The 15,354-nt window shown below is 53.1% G+C and overlaps 1 protein-coding gene across 2 annotated transcripts in view; it reads right to left on the bottom strand.

Annotated features, from left to right (window-relative positions):
- The window catches only part of ERG (ETS transcription factor ERG), a 162,172-nt gene that overhangs the window by 27,741 nt on the left and 119,077 nt on the right, over window positions 1-15,354 (bottom strand). For both annotated transcript variants that reach the window (XM_036243489.1, XM_036243488.1), the window contains exon 3: window positions 11,533-11,681. In XM_036243489.1, the coding sequence (XP_036099382.1) occupies window positions 11,533-11,681 (149 nt within the window). The remainder of the gene's footprint in view (window positions 1-11,532; window positions 11,682-15,354) is intronic.

Genomic DNA, 15,354 nt, shown 5'->3' with positions numbered 1-15,354 from the left:
CAAACCAACGCTTCGCCCTCTGCTGGGCTTCTGACACCGTCTGAATCTGTTTGTGTTCCTAGGAGTTCTGTTTCTTCCTCAAAATTATATGTCCGTATTGTCTCTCCTTTTTTGGTTCCTTCTCGTATGTATCTCATTGCTTTAAAATCTATTTCTTTTATATTCCCTGTCCTACACATCAATCATCTAACATTCCTGAGAGTCTAATCACGTCAACTGTTGTTTCTGCTGAATCTTGGTTGGGGTAGATTGTTTCTTCCTGTTTTTGTAACTTGGGGTTGCAGAGACTTCTTCAGCGGGTCTTTATCTGCAAGAAATGGGTCAAGCTTGGACTGAAGACATGTCTCTCCAGGAAGATTGTGTTTCTGCTTCTGTCGGGTGTCCAAGGTCATCACGAGCCATGACCACTTCTCCATGGTTAATTTCTCAGCCTGGGTTGCGGGGGACACACGGCTCTGTGCATGTGTGTCTGGGGTTGTGGACTGACTCGGGTCCAACTCCCTGCTTGCCCCTAATAGACCTTTAAAGCCCAATCACTGTATTATAGGCACGGGTACCCCCCCCCCCCCCAGGCCACCTAAGATGACCAGGTGTCAACCAAGAATGGGCTTCTCTGTTATCAGCTTCCTCCTTGTTTATAGCCTCTACGGAATTCATTGCTTCCCAGTCCGGCTTTTGCATTAAACGAGTATTAGATTCTTTGCAGCATCTCCAGGTGCTCTGCGAGAAGAATGTCTCTGGCTCCTTTCAAGTTCAATATTTTACTGGAACCAAGAGCCCTTTCTGCATATTTTTTACCTTTTACTTGAACACTTTTCCATTTTCAAAGCAGTCACCAACCTAGGTCATGTTACACTCCACTGCGTTCATTTATTCATTAATCAGCTGTCAGAAACTTGTGCGTGTGAAATGTCCGCTACCCCATGAAGGACTTAAACACTGCGAGAACGCGCGTCCTTGGCTGGCCTGAGGAGCCGCCGTGCCAGCATGTGAATCAAATGATTCATGGGGACACGGCTACGTCACACGGGGCTCCAGGCACATTCGGCACCCGGACGCTCCTAACTACTTCCCTGGATGGAGCGGGCTCCGCTCCTCCTGAGTGACCCCCTGGTCTCTGGACTTGTTCTTCCGTGGCTCCCCAGCCTGTCGCCTCCCCTCCCGCACTCACTACCAGCCCCGCTGATGCGCATCGTGTTGCGGATGTGGGATGACTTCGTCCACCTCAAAGCTTCTCCCTGCTGGAGCTGTTCTGTCTCTGCTCCTCCAGAGGGTGGCATCCCCGGGGTTCTGTCCGGGGCCCTCCACTCTCCTCACTCCGTAGATAGCCCTGGACATGCTGTCACCTCCCATGTTCTGAGGACAACACGTGTGCTGTGCTCCAGTCAGTTTCCGAGGGCTGCCATCGGAGAGGACGACACACCAAGTGGCTTAAAACAACAGGAGTGTATCGTCTCAGAGTTCTGGGGGCTACAGTCTGAGATCCGGGGTGGGCAAGGCCGTGCCCCCTCTGGGACTCTGGGCAGAATCCTTCCTGCCTCTGACAGCTTCTGGTGGTGATGGCGGTCTCCAGAGCTCCTGGCCCTGCAGCGGGTCAGCCCAACTCTGCCGGTTGTCACATGGGCGTCCCCCTGTCTTTGTGTCTTCCCTGTACGTGGGTCTGTGTCCACATTCCCCGTTTATGAGGATACTAGCCACCCTAATGAGCTCACCTTGATCAAATCTGACCAAATTGATTTCCCAGTAAGGTAACATGCTCAGGCCCTGGGGGTCAAGACGTCACATATCGTTCTGGGGGCACAGTTCAACTCGGAGCGCACGCTTCTGTTGCCCACCCAGCTCAGGAGCCCAGGGCTCGCCCAGATGTTTGACCGAAACAAGAAAGAAGAGCGACGGCTGCCGGAGGTACTTCTACCTCCCGGGCCCTGTCTAGGCAAGAAACAGAGGAGCAGTGGGATTCAGTGACTTCCCAGAGGCCAGAGCTAGAGAACAGCAGAGCTGAGAGCTCACGTGTGTGATTCCTGGTAAGGGACTCCTGACCCTAAGCTCTGTGGGGCTCACCACAGGGCTCACCGGGCGCCTTGTAGGTCCTGCAGGTATCTTAACCACAGAACAAACCAAACCAAGACCATCTATCTCAAAATACTTGTTCTACGTTCATCAACATCCACCTGGCCAGTCATGCGCAATCTAAGCTACTTCCAAGTCCATTCTGCTCTTTAGCTTTCAAACCATCACCATCATAGACACGTCACGGTTTAGGGCTGAACACACCAGGAGACTGTTCTGAACACCTCCTCCACCCCGTCCTTCTTGACTTCATCTCCATCGAAAAGGCCATTTCAGAACCTGTCAACGATTTAACAGGTGAATCCCACCATCCCTTGCCCTGCGTCCCTCCCTCGGTGTTCCTTTGGGCAGAGTGCAGGGGTATGAGCTCGGACTGGAGCCAGACAGAACCGGGACAGAACCTGCTCTCCAGATCGTGGGCTGGGACATCTCGCGCAACTTCCTTAGCTTCCTTCGTCTCCGTTCTTTGTCTGTAAAGTGAATACATGATACCTAAAAGAGAGGGTGGTTGTGGGTTTGAATGGCATACTACCTTCCTGACAAAGTGCACGGGGCCAAGAGCCTGACCACGATAGTGTGCGCTCGTCAGTGGCCGCTGTCCCCACTGCTGTGTGCATGACCTCGGTCACACATGTCACCCAGTGACTTTCCTCCGTCACTGTTCACTCATAGTTTAAAAATACAATTGACACGGACTTCAGGATTTAAGTTCTAGTGGATTTGCTTGTATGGTTGTTTACTATGCCATAGAAGGAATTTACAGAGGCTCTTGGACACACATTCCGCGACACTGAGCGGGATGCCTGGGAGCGCACAGCGCATATCAAAGGAAATAAAGAAACGTGCAATTCTGCCATCGATTTCTTTTCTTTCTTTTTTTGGTACGCGACCCTAGCAGGAACCGAACCCGGGACTCTCTGGTCCGCAGGCCGATGCTCCAACCGCTGCGCCAAACCGGCCGGGGCTCAATCTCTATAAGCATAAATGAGCAGCGGGGGAGAGGCCCGGTCTTACCACCTGTGCCCTGGGAAAGTGGTTTCCCCTCCCTCCGGCTCAGCCTTCTGGTGTTTAAAGGAAGAGGTTTGTGATGGTTACTATCTGTCAACTTGACTGGGTCACCGGATGCCCAGATATTTGGTTAAATTAAACATTCTTCCTGGGTGTGTCTGCAAGGGCGTTTCCAGAGAGATTAGCATTTAAATTGGTGGCCTGGGATGCAGACAGCCCTCCCCTCCCCTCGGTGGGGGTTTTCCTGGACTCCTGGGGCCTGAATAGAACAAAAAGCTGGAGGAAGGGAGGAGCCCAGCTCCGCCTGCCTGTCCCTGGGATGATCTGCTGCCTTCAGTCGCTGGCTTGCACGCCTCAAGACTCCGACTCGGACTGCAAGCTCCCCCTCTCTCTCCTGAGTCTCCAGTTTGCAGAAGGTGGGTTGTGGGTTCGAGACTTCTCCACCTCCTGAATCACATGAGCCAGCTCCTCATAACATAGAAGAGAGACAGAGAGATCGGCTCTGCTTCTGTGGAGAACCTGATGAATATAAAGGTGAGCCAAGGGCCTCGAGAATCTTGCAAATCCACTCCTGTGACTCTGCGGTCCCCACTCACTGAATTCGGACCACCATCGGCTCAATGAATGAATGCCGTCTACCGCCCTCGGCTTGCTGCGCTGTCTGGTGACGAAGAAGGCAAAAGACAATCACCAACCCACGAAGCTCACAGTCTAAGAGAACAGCCGGGCTTATCCGTAACTAACTCTAGTAAGACTAAAGCATGATGTTAGCCTTCTGGGCTTGGTCAGAGTATATTCTTCTATCACTTGTCACCCACCTGCTTTCAGAGCGCAGCCCAGAGGGGGCATGTTCAGGAAGGGTCCCGGGAAAGCAGAGTGAGCCCCCCAGCAGCCTGAGAACTCAGAACCCGGACCTGACAGCAACAGCGGCAGCCCCACCCTGGCCCCCTGCGGGCACTGAGCTCTGCTCTGACGCTGCCCACTGCGCTCGTGGAGGGTGTCAGAGGAGCAGGCTGGGGAAATGTGGTGTTGCAACCATGGCGGGAAGGTGGTCACTTCGACAGCCTGGGTGGGCTCCAAGCAAGGCCAGTGCCACTTCTCTGAGAAAAACACTGCCTTCGCGGCGACCCTCTATCTGGACACAGGGATTGTTTCCCCAAACGAGTCTTTTTATTTTGGCTGCCGGGACCCTCAAAGCCGCACTGCGAGCTTAGCTGCAGCATCGTGGCCACACCTGTGGTCAGGGGCTGCATTCTCCCTCCTATGAGCTTGGCTTTCCAGTAACTTTTTATTTTTATTTATTGATTTGAGAGAGAGAAAGAGAGAGAGAGAGAGAGAGAGAGAGAGAGAGAGAGATATTTGTTTTCACTTATTTGTGCATTCATTGGTTCATTCTTCTATGTGCCCTGACCCGGATCCAACCTGCAACCTCAATGTATCGGGATGATGCTGCTCTAACCAACTGAGCTACCCGGCCAGGGCTCCACTAATATTTTTAATTGCTTTAGTGTGGGTCCCTAATTTCTATTTGAACAGTAGTTTATCTGTAGTTACAAGGCAACTCAACTCATTCGTGGAATTAAATAGTATATCCATATTCAAGTAAGGATACAGAATATAATTTGAAACAAAATAAAGTGGTGTAATAAGAGAATTGGTAAGATGTAAGGGAAGTAATTAAGTTGCCAAAAGATCAAGGATAGCTTCATAGACAGGGTGGATTTCAAAGAAGCCTTGAAGAATGAGGATCTAGGGGCACAGAACGGAGGGAGGGCATTCCATCAGAGAGAACAGCACAGGTGAAGACACCGGGTTGTGACCACACAGCCTGCGGACCGAGCGATGGCACTGGGGTCAGGGACAGCACGGGAAAATGGCGGAGGCCACAAAGCAATTTAGAGCCCAGATCACGAGGGGAACAAAGGAGACTTTCCCTCACCAGCCATGTTTATATTCCTCTTGTTCCCATTAGTCTGAATCACTCACTGGAACTCAATCCCACTCTCCTGCCATGAACTGCTTCATGTGGATGCGTCTCATCTCCGACAGGTGCTGGTCATTTCCTCTGTGACGACGGAGTGACCAGTACTCAATGAATACTTCTCACATCCAGTAGAAGTTACTCAGCACGGAGGGTCTGAGTAAGACATGTTTTGTGTCGTTTCAACCGTGTGTGTTTGGGGGCCAAGAAGAGGGGGTTTTAAGTTGCATAAAAGCTTGATTCATAGTGACTGGAACATAGTATGTGCCCAGTGAATGAATGAATGAATGAATGAATGAATGAGAGTAAACCAATGAAGACATGGACATGGCAACTCTTTATCTCTGAGATTTCTGATTACCACAACTGCTTAGGCTCAAGGTGGGTATTCAGAAAATAAAAGTAGGATCTTTGAAAAACCCAACACTTTAGCACCCATTTTAGGGAATGAAAGCAGAGGAGGGGAAAAAAAAGAAGAAAAATCTTTCAAAATAATGTAAGCTGCTAACACCAGAGGTCCTGTTGCATTTTGGTCAGCATTTTGCAACTTTTGAGAAAAGTGGATGAAGACTGTGCCTTCCTCTTTGTCAGCTCCTGGTTAGCACATCGCTGAGTACACTGTCAATGCCCACAAAGTCACAGGGACTGCCAGTCACATGGAGAGACGGCACCCCAGATGGCAGGTGCCTCACGGGACGTGAAACTGATGTTCCTGAGAACAGGTTCGTTCTGTTGGGCAAAGGGGACCCACTGCTTCTAAACCACGGTCTGTGTTCCTTCCCAGCCTCGGTGAGGCAGAACTGGAAATGCTTCCAGCCTTGTACTCAAGTGGTCTTGGCTGCTAAGAACACAGTAAAACGCACTCCGGCCTGGGACTGGGCTTGATCCAATTTGTCTGAGAGGAGCTCAGTGCTGACACCAAGGCGCGTTGCTGAGGTGCCTCCTCAGGTCTCATGCTGCGTCTTGTGTCTTCGGTCCAGATGCCCCTGGGAATGCCCAAACGCCGGGCTTCTACCAAATGTGCTGTGGCAACCAGCGACAATCCCCAAATTACATCTCAGGAGAAGCACTAAGAAGACAAAGTTCTTTGCTACTGAACAGGGGATCCTCCTCCTCCTCCTCCTCCTCCTCCTCCTCCTCCACCTCCTCCTCCTCCTCATCCTCCTCCTTCTCCTCCTCCTCCTCCTTTCTCTTCCTCTTCTTCTCTGTCTTCCTTGTCTCCTTCCCCTCCTCCTTTTCCTTCTGTGCTTTGGAATGTCAATGTGAAACTTTTTATTTTCTTATCTTCCCTTGTGCCATTCCCTCTTCTAAAAGTGACATTCATGCCCTGGCCAGCTTGGCTCAGCGGTTAGAGCGTCGGCCTGCCGTCCGGAGAGACCCGGGTTCGGTTCCCGCTAAGGGCACGTGCCTCGGTTGCAGTTTGTCCCCGGCCCTGGTTGGTCGTGCGGGTGGCAGCCACTCGATGTGTCCCTTTCACATCGATGTTTCCCTCTCTCTCTCTTCCTCTCTCTCCCTTCCACTCTATCTGTGCAAAAAGTGGAAAAATGTCCTCGGGTGAGGATTAAAAAAATAAAATAAAAAAAATAAAAAAAATAAAAGTGACATTCATGCCTTCATTAAGAATAATGAACACGTAGTAAAGTAAAATTCATTTAGTGTCTTCTATCTAGATTAGAGCTTCTCACACCTCATTGTGTATGAACACCACCCGGGAGTATGTTAACAATGTCGAATCCTCACCCTCACACCTGGATGCAGAAAATCCAGAAACGTGCACTTTTAAATCATGCGTCTCCCAGGTGTCCCTGATGGCAGCGGAGCTGATCATACCCGGAGGGACCCTGTCTAGTCAGGCTCCACATGAAGCTGAGCCAACAAAGAACCGTTTAACTAGGTCATACATCTGAGGTCCCTCTGATTAAGACTGATGTCACTCTGATGTACAACTGTGTAAGAAAGAGCCAACCCCAAGAGATGCAGAACTACACATACAGATACGGACCCCCGATAGACAGGTGAGAGATAAACAGACAGATTAGAAGTACAGGTGTGATTTATCGTCCAACTCGTACACTTTGAGAGGGACACAATTTTGCCAGGACCACAGGCAGAAGCCAGGGCTTCCCAGAATGTCCGGTGGCCTTACCAATAAGTACTTTTCTCAGGACTGCCCTGTGATCTTCCTATAACAGACCAAGGACCACATTTTTCTCTGGACGCAGAATCAATAGCTGGGCTGCCTTTCCCACACCCGTTTCCTTTGATCCTATGGACACCCTCACTCTGCCCGCTGACGCCCTGCAGCCGAAGCACACCCACTTTCTGCCACTGCGCAGATTAAAGGTTCGCACAGACAGAGCCTCAAACCCGGCCTCGCTGTCCCTGCTCGGACGTCTCCCAGGCTCCCTGTCCATTTTCTTTCACTGATTCCACCCTGCTCTTGTGTACACATTTGTACGAGCTTCTTAAATCCGTCCTGCAATAAGGAGGCAGAGTAGATACATTTAATACGGGAATATGTATTCATTAGGGATATTTTATGAGTTTCTTTATAGCTCTTGTGTTAAAGACAGTATCAAAACCAGGGACTTTGAGAAGTGAGGAACCCAGGCACAAGAATGCCCTCGGAGCACAGACACTGGCCCCAGAGCCTGGTTTTGTGACCCTCGGTCTACCCACCGCTGCATATCAGGACTGTTTTTAGGCCTGGGGCACGAAGGTCGGTATGTAGCTGGTTGATGGTACGAATATGAGACGTGACCAGTTTTCTGCGATCTTTATGACCAGCAATCCTGAGTGTTAATCACGGCATCTAACTAGCACAAACTAGTCGAACCATTTGGAATCGGGTCTGGAGAATCCCATTTCTGTATGCAGAGCACTCTGTGCCCAAACTGTGCCCGAGGGAGGCCTGGGCCCTGGGGCGCGGGCAGGGGCCGCCGCGGACAGAGCTGCCAGGTCCCGCACCCTCACGGCCACGTCAGGGAATGACCTTCACAGTGCAACGAGCCACGTGTGTGCGTGCACACGTGTTCACCTGTGCGTCTGTGTATGAGCACACATACATGAAGCTTGACCAATAACTGAAAGACACGGCTTGCAAAATCAGCCACAATTAACTCTTACAAACACTATTAACTGAATAACCGCCAGCACCCGTGTGAAGCAACCCCAGGCGGGAGCCGCTGAAAGAGGCCTTTCCTCAGGAGCTGAAACCGGCCCTTACGCAGACACTGTGGGCCAATCGCACGGCCATGCTCCGCCCACCCAACCGGCACCCAGCGCCCGGGGGTCAGAAGTGGGGGTGCTCCGACTTGATGAAATTGGCACCTTGCCACTTCCCCGTGCGAACGTCTCTCCTGTTTTCTAAACGTTTTACTTAACACAGGAAGCCCCACGCCTGGCCCAGCTGGCACGGCATCAGGGCATCCTGATGGCAGCACAATTACGACCTCCCTGGCTGAAGGACGTACGTGGCACCAGGCAGTCCCTCGCGGGTCCTCGCGGACAAGAGTTTGCAGTGCAGGCCATTCCTCAGACTGAGTCTCTCCTCTTAGAAAACGAACACCCTGGCGCTGCCTCAGCTGCAGGAATTACATCCCGGAGGATGGCGGCCAAGGAGGAGACGGCTTGGGCGGGGGTCCTTCGGGTTTCTGCTCACCTGTTCACACCCAGCCAGTGTCTGAGGCTCTGCCCTCCCACGCGCCCCCGAGCACATCCCTGGCCTCCGCACACCCAGGATGGCACCTTGGCGTTTTCGTGTCTACGTGTTCCCGCATTCAAGAGGAAATGCCCTGTTTGCTGGCACGGTGACAAATGACGCCTCTGGGGTGTGTACCTCAGTTGCCATGATCAAACCAAATACACGGCTTCTGTATAAATGTCCCCTGTGCTTCAATGAACACCAACCCGTGTGACCCTCTCATAAGGCAGAAACGAGCCTTTCTCTCCACGGTGTCCTACAAACGCCTTCCAAGGTGCTTCAAGGTCAGGGTCAGCCACAAAGGATGAGCCTGCTCACAGCCAACTGCATCAGATCCGCTTCGCACAGTCTGGCGGAAGCCACACAAGGACGACCCTGCAGAGAAGCCCAGCCGACGAGTCCGAGTCCAGCGCGGGCCAAGCACGCGGCACCCCGCACTCCTGCAGGAAACAGGCTGGCACTGGGCATGAGATCCTGCCGAGGAAGGGGTAAGAGCCACACCGCGCAGACGACCTGAACCTGCCTGCCGTCGCCCTCCCTTGGATGAAGGGACAGTCAAGTCCACACAGACTTCACCCATGCACACCTGGCGTGACCATGGCCACACACAACCTGCACCTGCGCCGGGTGGCTAGGCTCCCTTCGCCCTTCTTCCCGGTGAATATTCACTGGGCACCCGCTGCCGCTGGCACCGCATCCGCCTCGCAGGCAGGGCCTTGGCGCGGACACCCCACGGACGCAGGGAGAAGAGCAAACGTGCACGTCATTGTGGCAGATAATCTCACTTATAAGTGGAATCAAAAGAACAAAATACACTGACGAACAAAGTAGGTCCAGAGGTATGAATGCATGGAACAGATAAGATATCAGTGAGGGGGGCTGAAGGGGGCGGGCTGGGGGAGGGGACAGGGAAAGATTAACCAAAGAACACATATGCATAGCCCACGGGCACAGACCACAGCACGGGGAAGGCCTGGGTGGGGCAGGGGTGGGTGGAGGGGGCCAAAAGCAAGAAAATGGGAGACAGCTGTCATACTGTCAACAATAAAAAAAATAATAATAATTAAATTAAAATAGGGCAGGCGGGGGACTGAGAGTCACTGGGTGCAGGGGAGTGAGCCCAGGCTGGACGGGGTGGCCTCCCAGAGGTGTCTGCAGAGCCCCGGAGGGACGGCGCTGCCTGGGACAAAAGCTTGCAGGCTGAGGTGGCAGCAAGTTCAAGCCCCAAAGCAGCAGAGCAGGGCGACCAGCTGACTGGAACGAGGAGCCGGGGGGGGGGGGGGGGGGGGGGCTGAGCTTTCGTCTGACGCAGAAGAGGAGAGAATGAAGGACACAGGCAGGTCTGTTCACATTGCAACTTGGCCTCCAATTCGCTGTCGTCCCTGGAAAAGTTAGCTGACCTCTCAGATCTTCATTTCCCTCGTGGGGAAAGCGTGACAAGAACACCTGTTTCCCGGGACTGCATGAGATGAGGTCTCCGCAGCACAACCAGAAACGCCCAGAATAGAGCGGGGCTCACTGACTGGGGACTGTCCACGTTGCCGGCGGGGTATTTTTAGTTTTACATCAGCCATTTCCTCTCGGGAGCTGTCGGTCCTTCTTCCTATCACCTTTAGGTTTTTTGTTGCTTGTTGTTGGGTTTTTTGTTTGTTTGTTTTTTTAGCTATTGTTGTTAGTCCTCACTCAAGGATATTTTTCCCATTGATATTTTTTTTTTTTTTTTTAGAGCGAGTGGAAAGGAGGTTGGGAGGGAGGAACAGACGGTGGGGGGTTAAGGAGAGAGACATCAATGTGACAAAGACACATCGATTGGTTGCCTCCAGAATGTGCCCCGACCGGGCCGGAGATCAAACCTGCCACCCAGTACATGCCCTTGCCCGGGAATCGAACCTGCGACCCTTCGGTGTGTGGGCTGCTGCTCCAAGCACTGAGCAACACGGGCCAGGGCTGAATAAATAAACAAGCTCCTGGCATTTGCCTCCGATTCCGAGGGGCCGCTCTGGGCTGGGCTCGGAATGAACTTTGCGGTAAGGGCGGCTCTGGTGCTCGGCACCTGGAGCGCGGGCCAGGGACAGCTGGGTCAGCTTCTAAGAACGGGCTGGGTACCGCTCCCAACTTTTTATTTCCCCAAGTAAGAAAATGTCTCAGAAACCAACAAGGCTGTCATCTATTATAAATAGCCCTTCATAAAAGGAAAGATATTTAACACCAGTTAATCTCAGCGCAAGAGCAATTCCTGCCTCCAGGTCACTTCATGGACATCCGCTCTCTGTCTGTATCTCACAAGCATGCACACGCACACACACACACACACCGGGGAACATGGACATCTGCTCTCTCTCTCTCATAAGCATGCACACGCACACACACCGGGGAACATGGACATCCGCTCTCTCTCTCTCTCTCTCTCTCACAAGCATGCACACGCACACACGCACACACACACCAGGGAACATGGACATCTGCTCTCTCTCTCTCACAAGCATGCACACGCACACACGCACACACACCGGAGAACATGGACATCCGCTCGCTCTCTCTCTCTCTCACAAGCATGCACACGCACACACACCGGGGAACATGGACATCCGCTCTCTCTCTCTCTCTCTATCTCACAAGCATGCACACGCACACACACCGGGGAACATTTCCCCACAGGTGGACAGACCTCTGCTGGCCTCCACGCACACCCACTGCTCTAGACCAGGGAGGGGACGGACGTCACAGGCAGGAAGAGACAGCTCAGTGACACCTCAGAAAGGCATCTGACCTGCGGGGACGATGACTCTGCGCTCATTTGTGGTCATGTTCGGGGGCGGCATGTGCTTCTCCTCCATGTAGCCGTAGTTCATCCCGACCGTGTCCGGGCTGCCCACCATCTTCCCGCCTTTCGCCACGCTGCATTCGTCGGGGGAGTTCCTGGGGGAGAGAGAGAGACATCCCTCCATTACTGTGGCCTCTGAAAGCCATGCAGGTCTTGGTGAGATACAGATGGAAGCAAGGACGCGAGCGGAGGGGACAGGGGAGAGAGGAGGAGAGGAGTGACAGGCAGAGACAGTGGCCATCGGAAACTGAATGCGTGTCCCCCCAAGTCCGTATGTTGAAGTCCCAATCCTCAGAGTGATGACATTTGAAGATGGGGCCCTTCGGAGACAACTAAGTTGAGCTGAAGCTGGGAGGATGAGGCCGACATATGGGATCAGTGTGTTTTTAGAAGAAGGGGAGGCCGCGAGCTCTCTCTCCACCACGTGGGGACAAGAGAGGAGCCGGCCCTCCGCAGCCCAAGGAGAGGGCTCTCCCCAGGCACCTGACCTCGGACTCCCAGCCTGCGGGACAGGAAGAGTGCCCGCTGTTCCAGCCCTCGGTCTGTGGTGACGTCCAAGGCAGGCTCAGCTGACAGGACAGTGCCCAGGGTCGGTCACAGCACAGAGCAGGCACGAGGGAAGCGAATGCCACCTGGCTTCTATTTCTGCAGCCAGCTCCTCCTGAAACCGTCATGTCAAAACCCAGCTGTGACAACCGATTGGAAACACGTGCAGAAACCAGGGACCTGCCGTCTGTTCTCACTGCGCGACAGTCAGCAGGCCGTGCCCACAGACGCGGGAGGCGGCACCCAGCGTGCCCAGCAAGGCTTAGCCTAGATGTTCCTCTTTTTCAAAACCTCAGAACAAAGTTCTTGCGTGGAATGTCACATTCCAGTTGCAAGCCAATCTTCAGTGAGGGGACTTGGAGAGTCACGATGTCCCAAGCTCGATGCGGCAGGCAGGCCAAGAAGGGGCGGGCTGGCTCCCCGGGAGGCAGCCGGTGGCCAGGGATGGGGTGTGCGGCCAGCTGCGTGGATGCAAAAAGCACTCAGCGGCTGGCCCCAGGCACAGGCACAGGGCCGCCGTGCATAAGGCCGCCACAGCCACTAGATCAAGGACAACCTGCCTTTCTGGAAAAAGAAACAAGTGACTCTTTTTGAGATTCGAAAGTTGCAGGACATGGTAAAATTGTATCTAATAAGGAAATCGCAAATAGAAAATCCAGCTTAACCAGGAAACAGGAAAATCTGTCCAACCTTCTGAGATGGTTAACCCACAGGTGGGTAACTCACAGATGGTTAACCCACAGATGGGTAAGCCAGGATTACTGGAGCGAAGGGGCCTTGATCTTCAGGTTCTGTTTCTAAGGCAGAGTTCTAGAAATTACCTCTCAAGTTCGACCCTACAGGTGATGTATCATTTTCTCGAGAACACACCCGTCTCCATTGGAGTTCAGATGTCCCTCCCTGTGACAAAGGCTGAGGCTGTGGGTCCCCTCCACACTGTCAGTGGGAGCTGTGCAGCAGCTTGGCATGCACTTGACCTTCAAGTCTGAGATGATCACAACCAGCCAGGACAGGAGAGCACTCTGGGGGGCACTGGGCTGAGGCGGGCTGGAGAAGGTCATTCCAGACCCAAAGGTCATGGCAGGGGTGTGGACAGGGAGGGCAGAGAGGGCAGCAAGGGTCTGGAGTCAGCATCTGGGAACTTTGGAAACCTAGGTTTGTTCCCAGCATCACTTGCTCACGTGTCCAGCGCTGAGGGAGGAAGCTCAGGCTGACCATGAGTGAGGAGCAGTTCGGGTCTGTGGATGGAGGTTACAGCCGGGGCCACCCAGGACTGAGGCTCGACCACGGGCCTGGAAATACACCGCCCTGTTCCACGGTGTCCTCACAGCTGTACTAACATGAAGGAAATTTTAAAATAATAACGGTCTGCGTTCCCATGGAGCCGACCTGCTGTATTTCCAGGGCTGTCTACACATGCATTATTTCCTCCTGATGCGCTTTTTCCTGGCTTCACACGTTTATCTCCGAAAGACCCATCTTAATATCAAAACACCGGGTGTCTTCACGGGAGCCTCGGTTTCCTAGCCCTTCGGAAAATTCCGCCAGTTGAGTGGAGTGTATGTTTGGGTCTATTTGTCTCAAGGAGAGAAGTTACTAGGGGAGAAAGTTCAAGGAAACTGGTCTTTAGGGAGAAAACTAGATGAGACCCAGGAGATGAGCGTAACTCAAATAACAACTCCAAAGTCCAGGACGGGAGCCGTTCAATCACTCGCCCACTCGTCCCTTCAGACCACGTTATCGAGGGCCTGCTGCCTTCCAGGTACCCCAGTTCTTTCTTCTCCAGCAAGACAGGTAACTGTCTAAAAGGTTCCAGGTCAAAGAGATGTCCAGGATTCTAGAAACCGGGGACTTAGGAATTACGTACCCTCCAGACCAATCCTTTCATTTTCTTCTCATTCTTAACAGTTTAATTTCCACACACGACAGAGAACAGGAGCTCTAGGCACGGGTCAGCATCGTTTTCCTATGGTTTTAAAATCTGATCCAGAGATACGATGAGCTATAGAACTGCATTGTCTAGAGCTTTCCAAAACTACGTGTGAGAATTTGAAGTTGGAGCAATTTCAGTGAAGTCCCTTTGTTTCTGTGTTATAACCACAAAGCATAATTCATCTCAGGAAGCTTCCCCACACGAGCTTACGTCGTAAAAATAGACCGTCAGGCCCTCATTTCAAAAGTCGGGACTTCAGGATCGTTTCTGTCCATCGTCCTCTGTTTTCGCTTCAGGGAAGACAGAATGGAGCCTCGTTTCTGATCATTTCAAATAGTTTTTGTAACAAATCTAAGGGAACGCCAACCCCGAGTGGGCAGAGCATCACCCGTGAGGCCGTGCGCTGGATTCAAAGTAGATGTTCAACAAATGTCAGTTAAAGGGGCCCAACGTGTTCTAGTCTCACTTTTCAGTCATTTCCCCTTGTTTTCACTCTTGGAAATTTCAACAGCAAAGGAGTGGTATCTGACAGTCCTCGCGAGAGCCTGGTGCAGCAGGTGCGACCCACCTGCGCTTTCCGGGGAACAGACAGGAGAGAAGGGGCTTGCCTAGATCTGAGCAGGGAAGGCAGAACCAAGACTCAGGCTGGGCAGCCTCACCTCACTGCCCCTGCTGGGCCCTGCCCAGAACACCGGCCCCTGCCCAGAACACCGGCCCCTGCCCAGAACACCTGCCCAAAACACCTGCCCCTGCCCAGAACACCTGTCCCTGCCCAGAACACCTGTCCCTGCCCAGAACACCGGCCCCTGCCCAGAACACCTGCCCCTGCCCAGAACACCGGCCCCTGCCCAGAACACCGGCCCCTGCCCAGAACGCCTGCCCCTGCCCAGAACGCCTGTCCCTGCCCAGAACACCTGCCCAGAACACCTGCCCCTGCCCAGAACACCTGCCCAGAACACCTGCCCAGAACACCTGCCCCTGCCCAGAATGCCTGCCCCTGCACAGAACGCCTGCCCCTGCCCAGAACACCTGCCCCTGCCCAGAACACCTGCCCAGAACACCTGCCCCTGCCCAGAACTCCTGCCCCTGCCCAGAACTCCTGCCCCTGCCCAGAACGCCTGCCCCTGCCCAGAACGCCAGCCCCTGCCCAGAACACCTGCCCCTGCCCAGAACACCTGCACCAAGTAAAGTGAGACGCTGCTCCTTTAAAGGTAAAATAGACCATAATTTCAGAAAGGAATCAGGAACCCCCTAACCCACATGTCGCTGGGCTTCCTGCACCTCAGTAC

The sequence above is a fragment of the Molossus molossus genome, unplaced genomic scaffold (assembly GCF_014108415.1).
Source record: "Molossus molossus isolate mMolMol1 unplaced genomic scaffold, mMolMol1.p scaffold_m16_p_5, whole genome shotgun sequence".
In the NCBI taxonomy this organism is placed as follows: domain Eukaryota; kingdom Metazoa; phylum Chordata; class Mammalia; order Chiroptera; family Molossidae; genus Molossus; species Molossus molossus.
The sequence above is the reverse complement of the archived record's forward strand: the minus strand, read 5'-3'. Positions and strand labels throughout refer to the sequence as shown.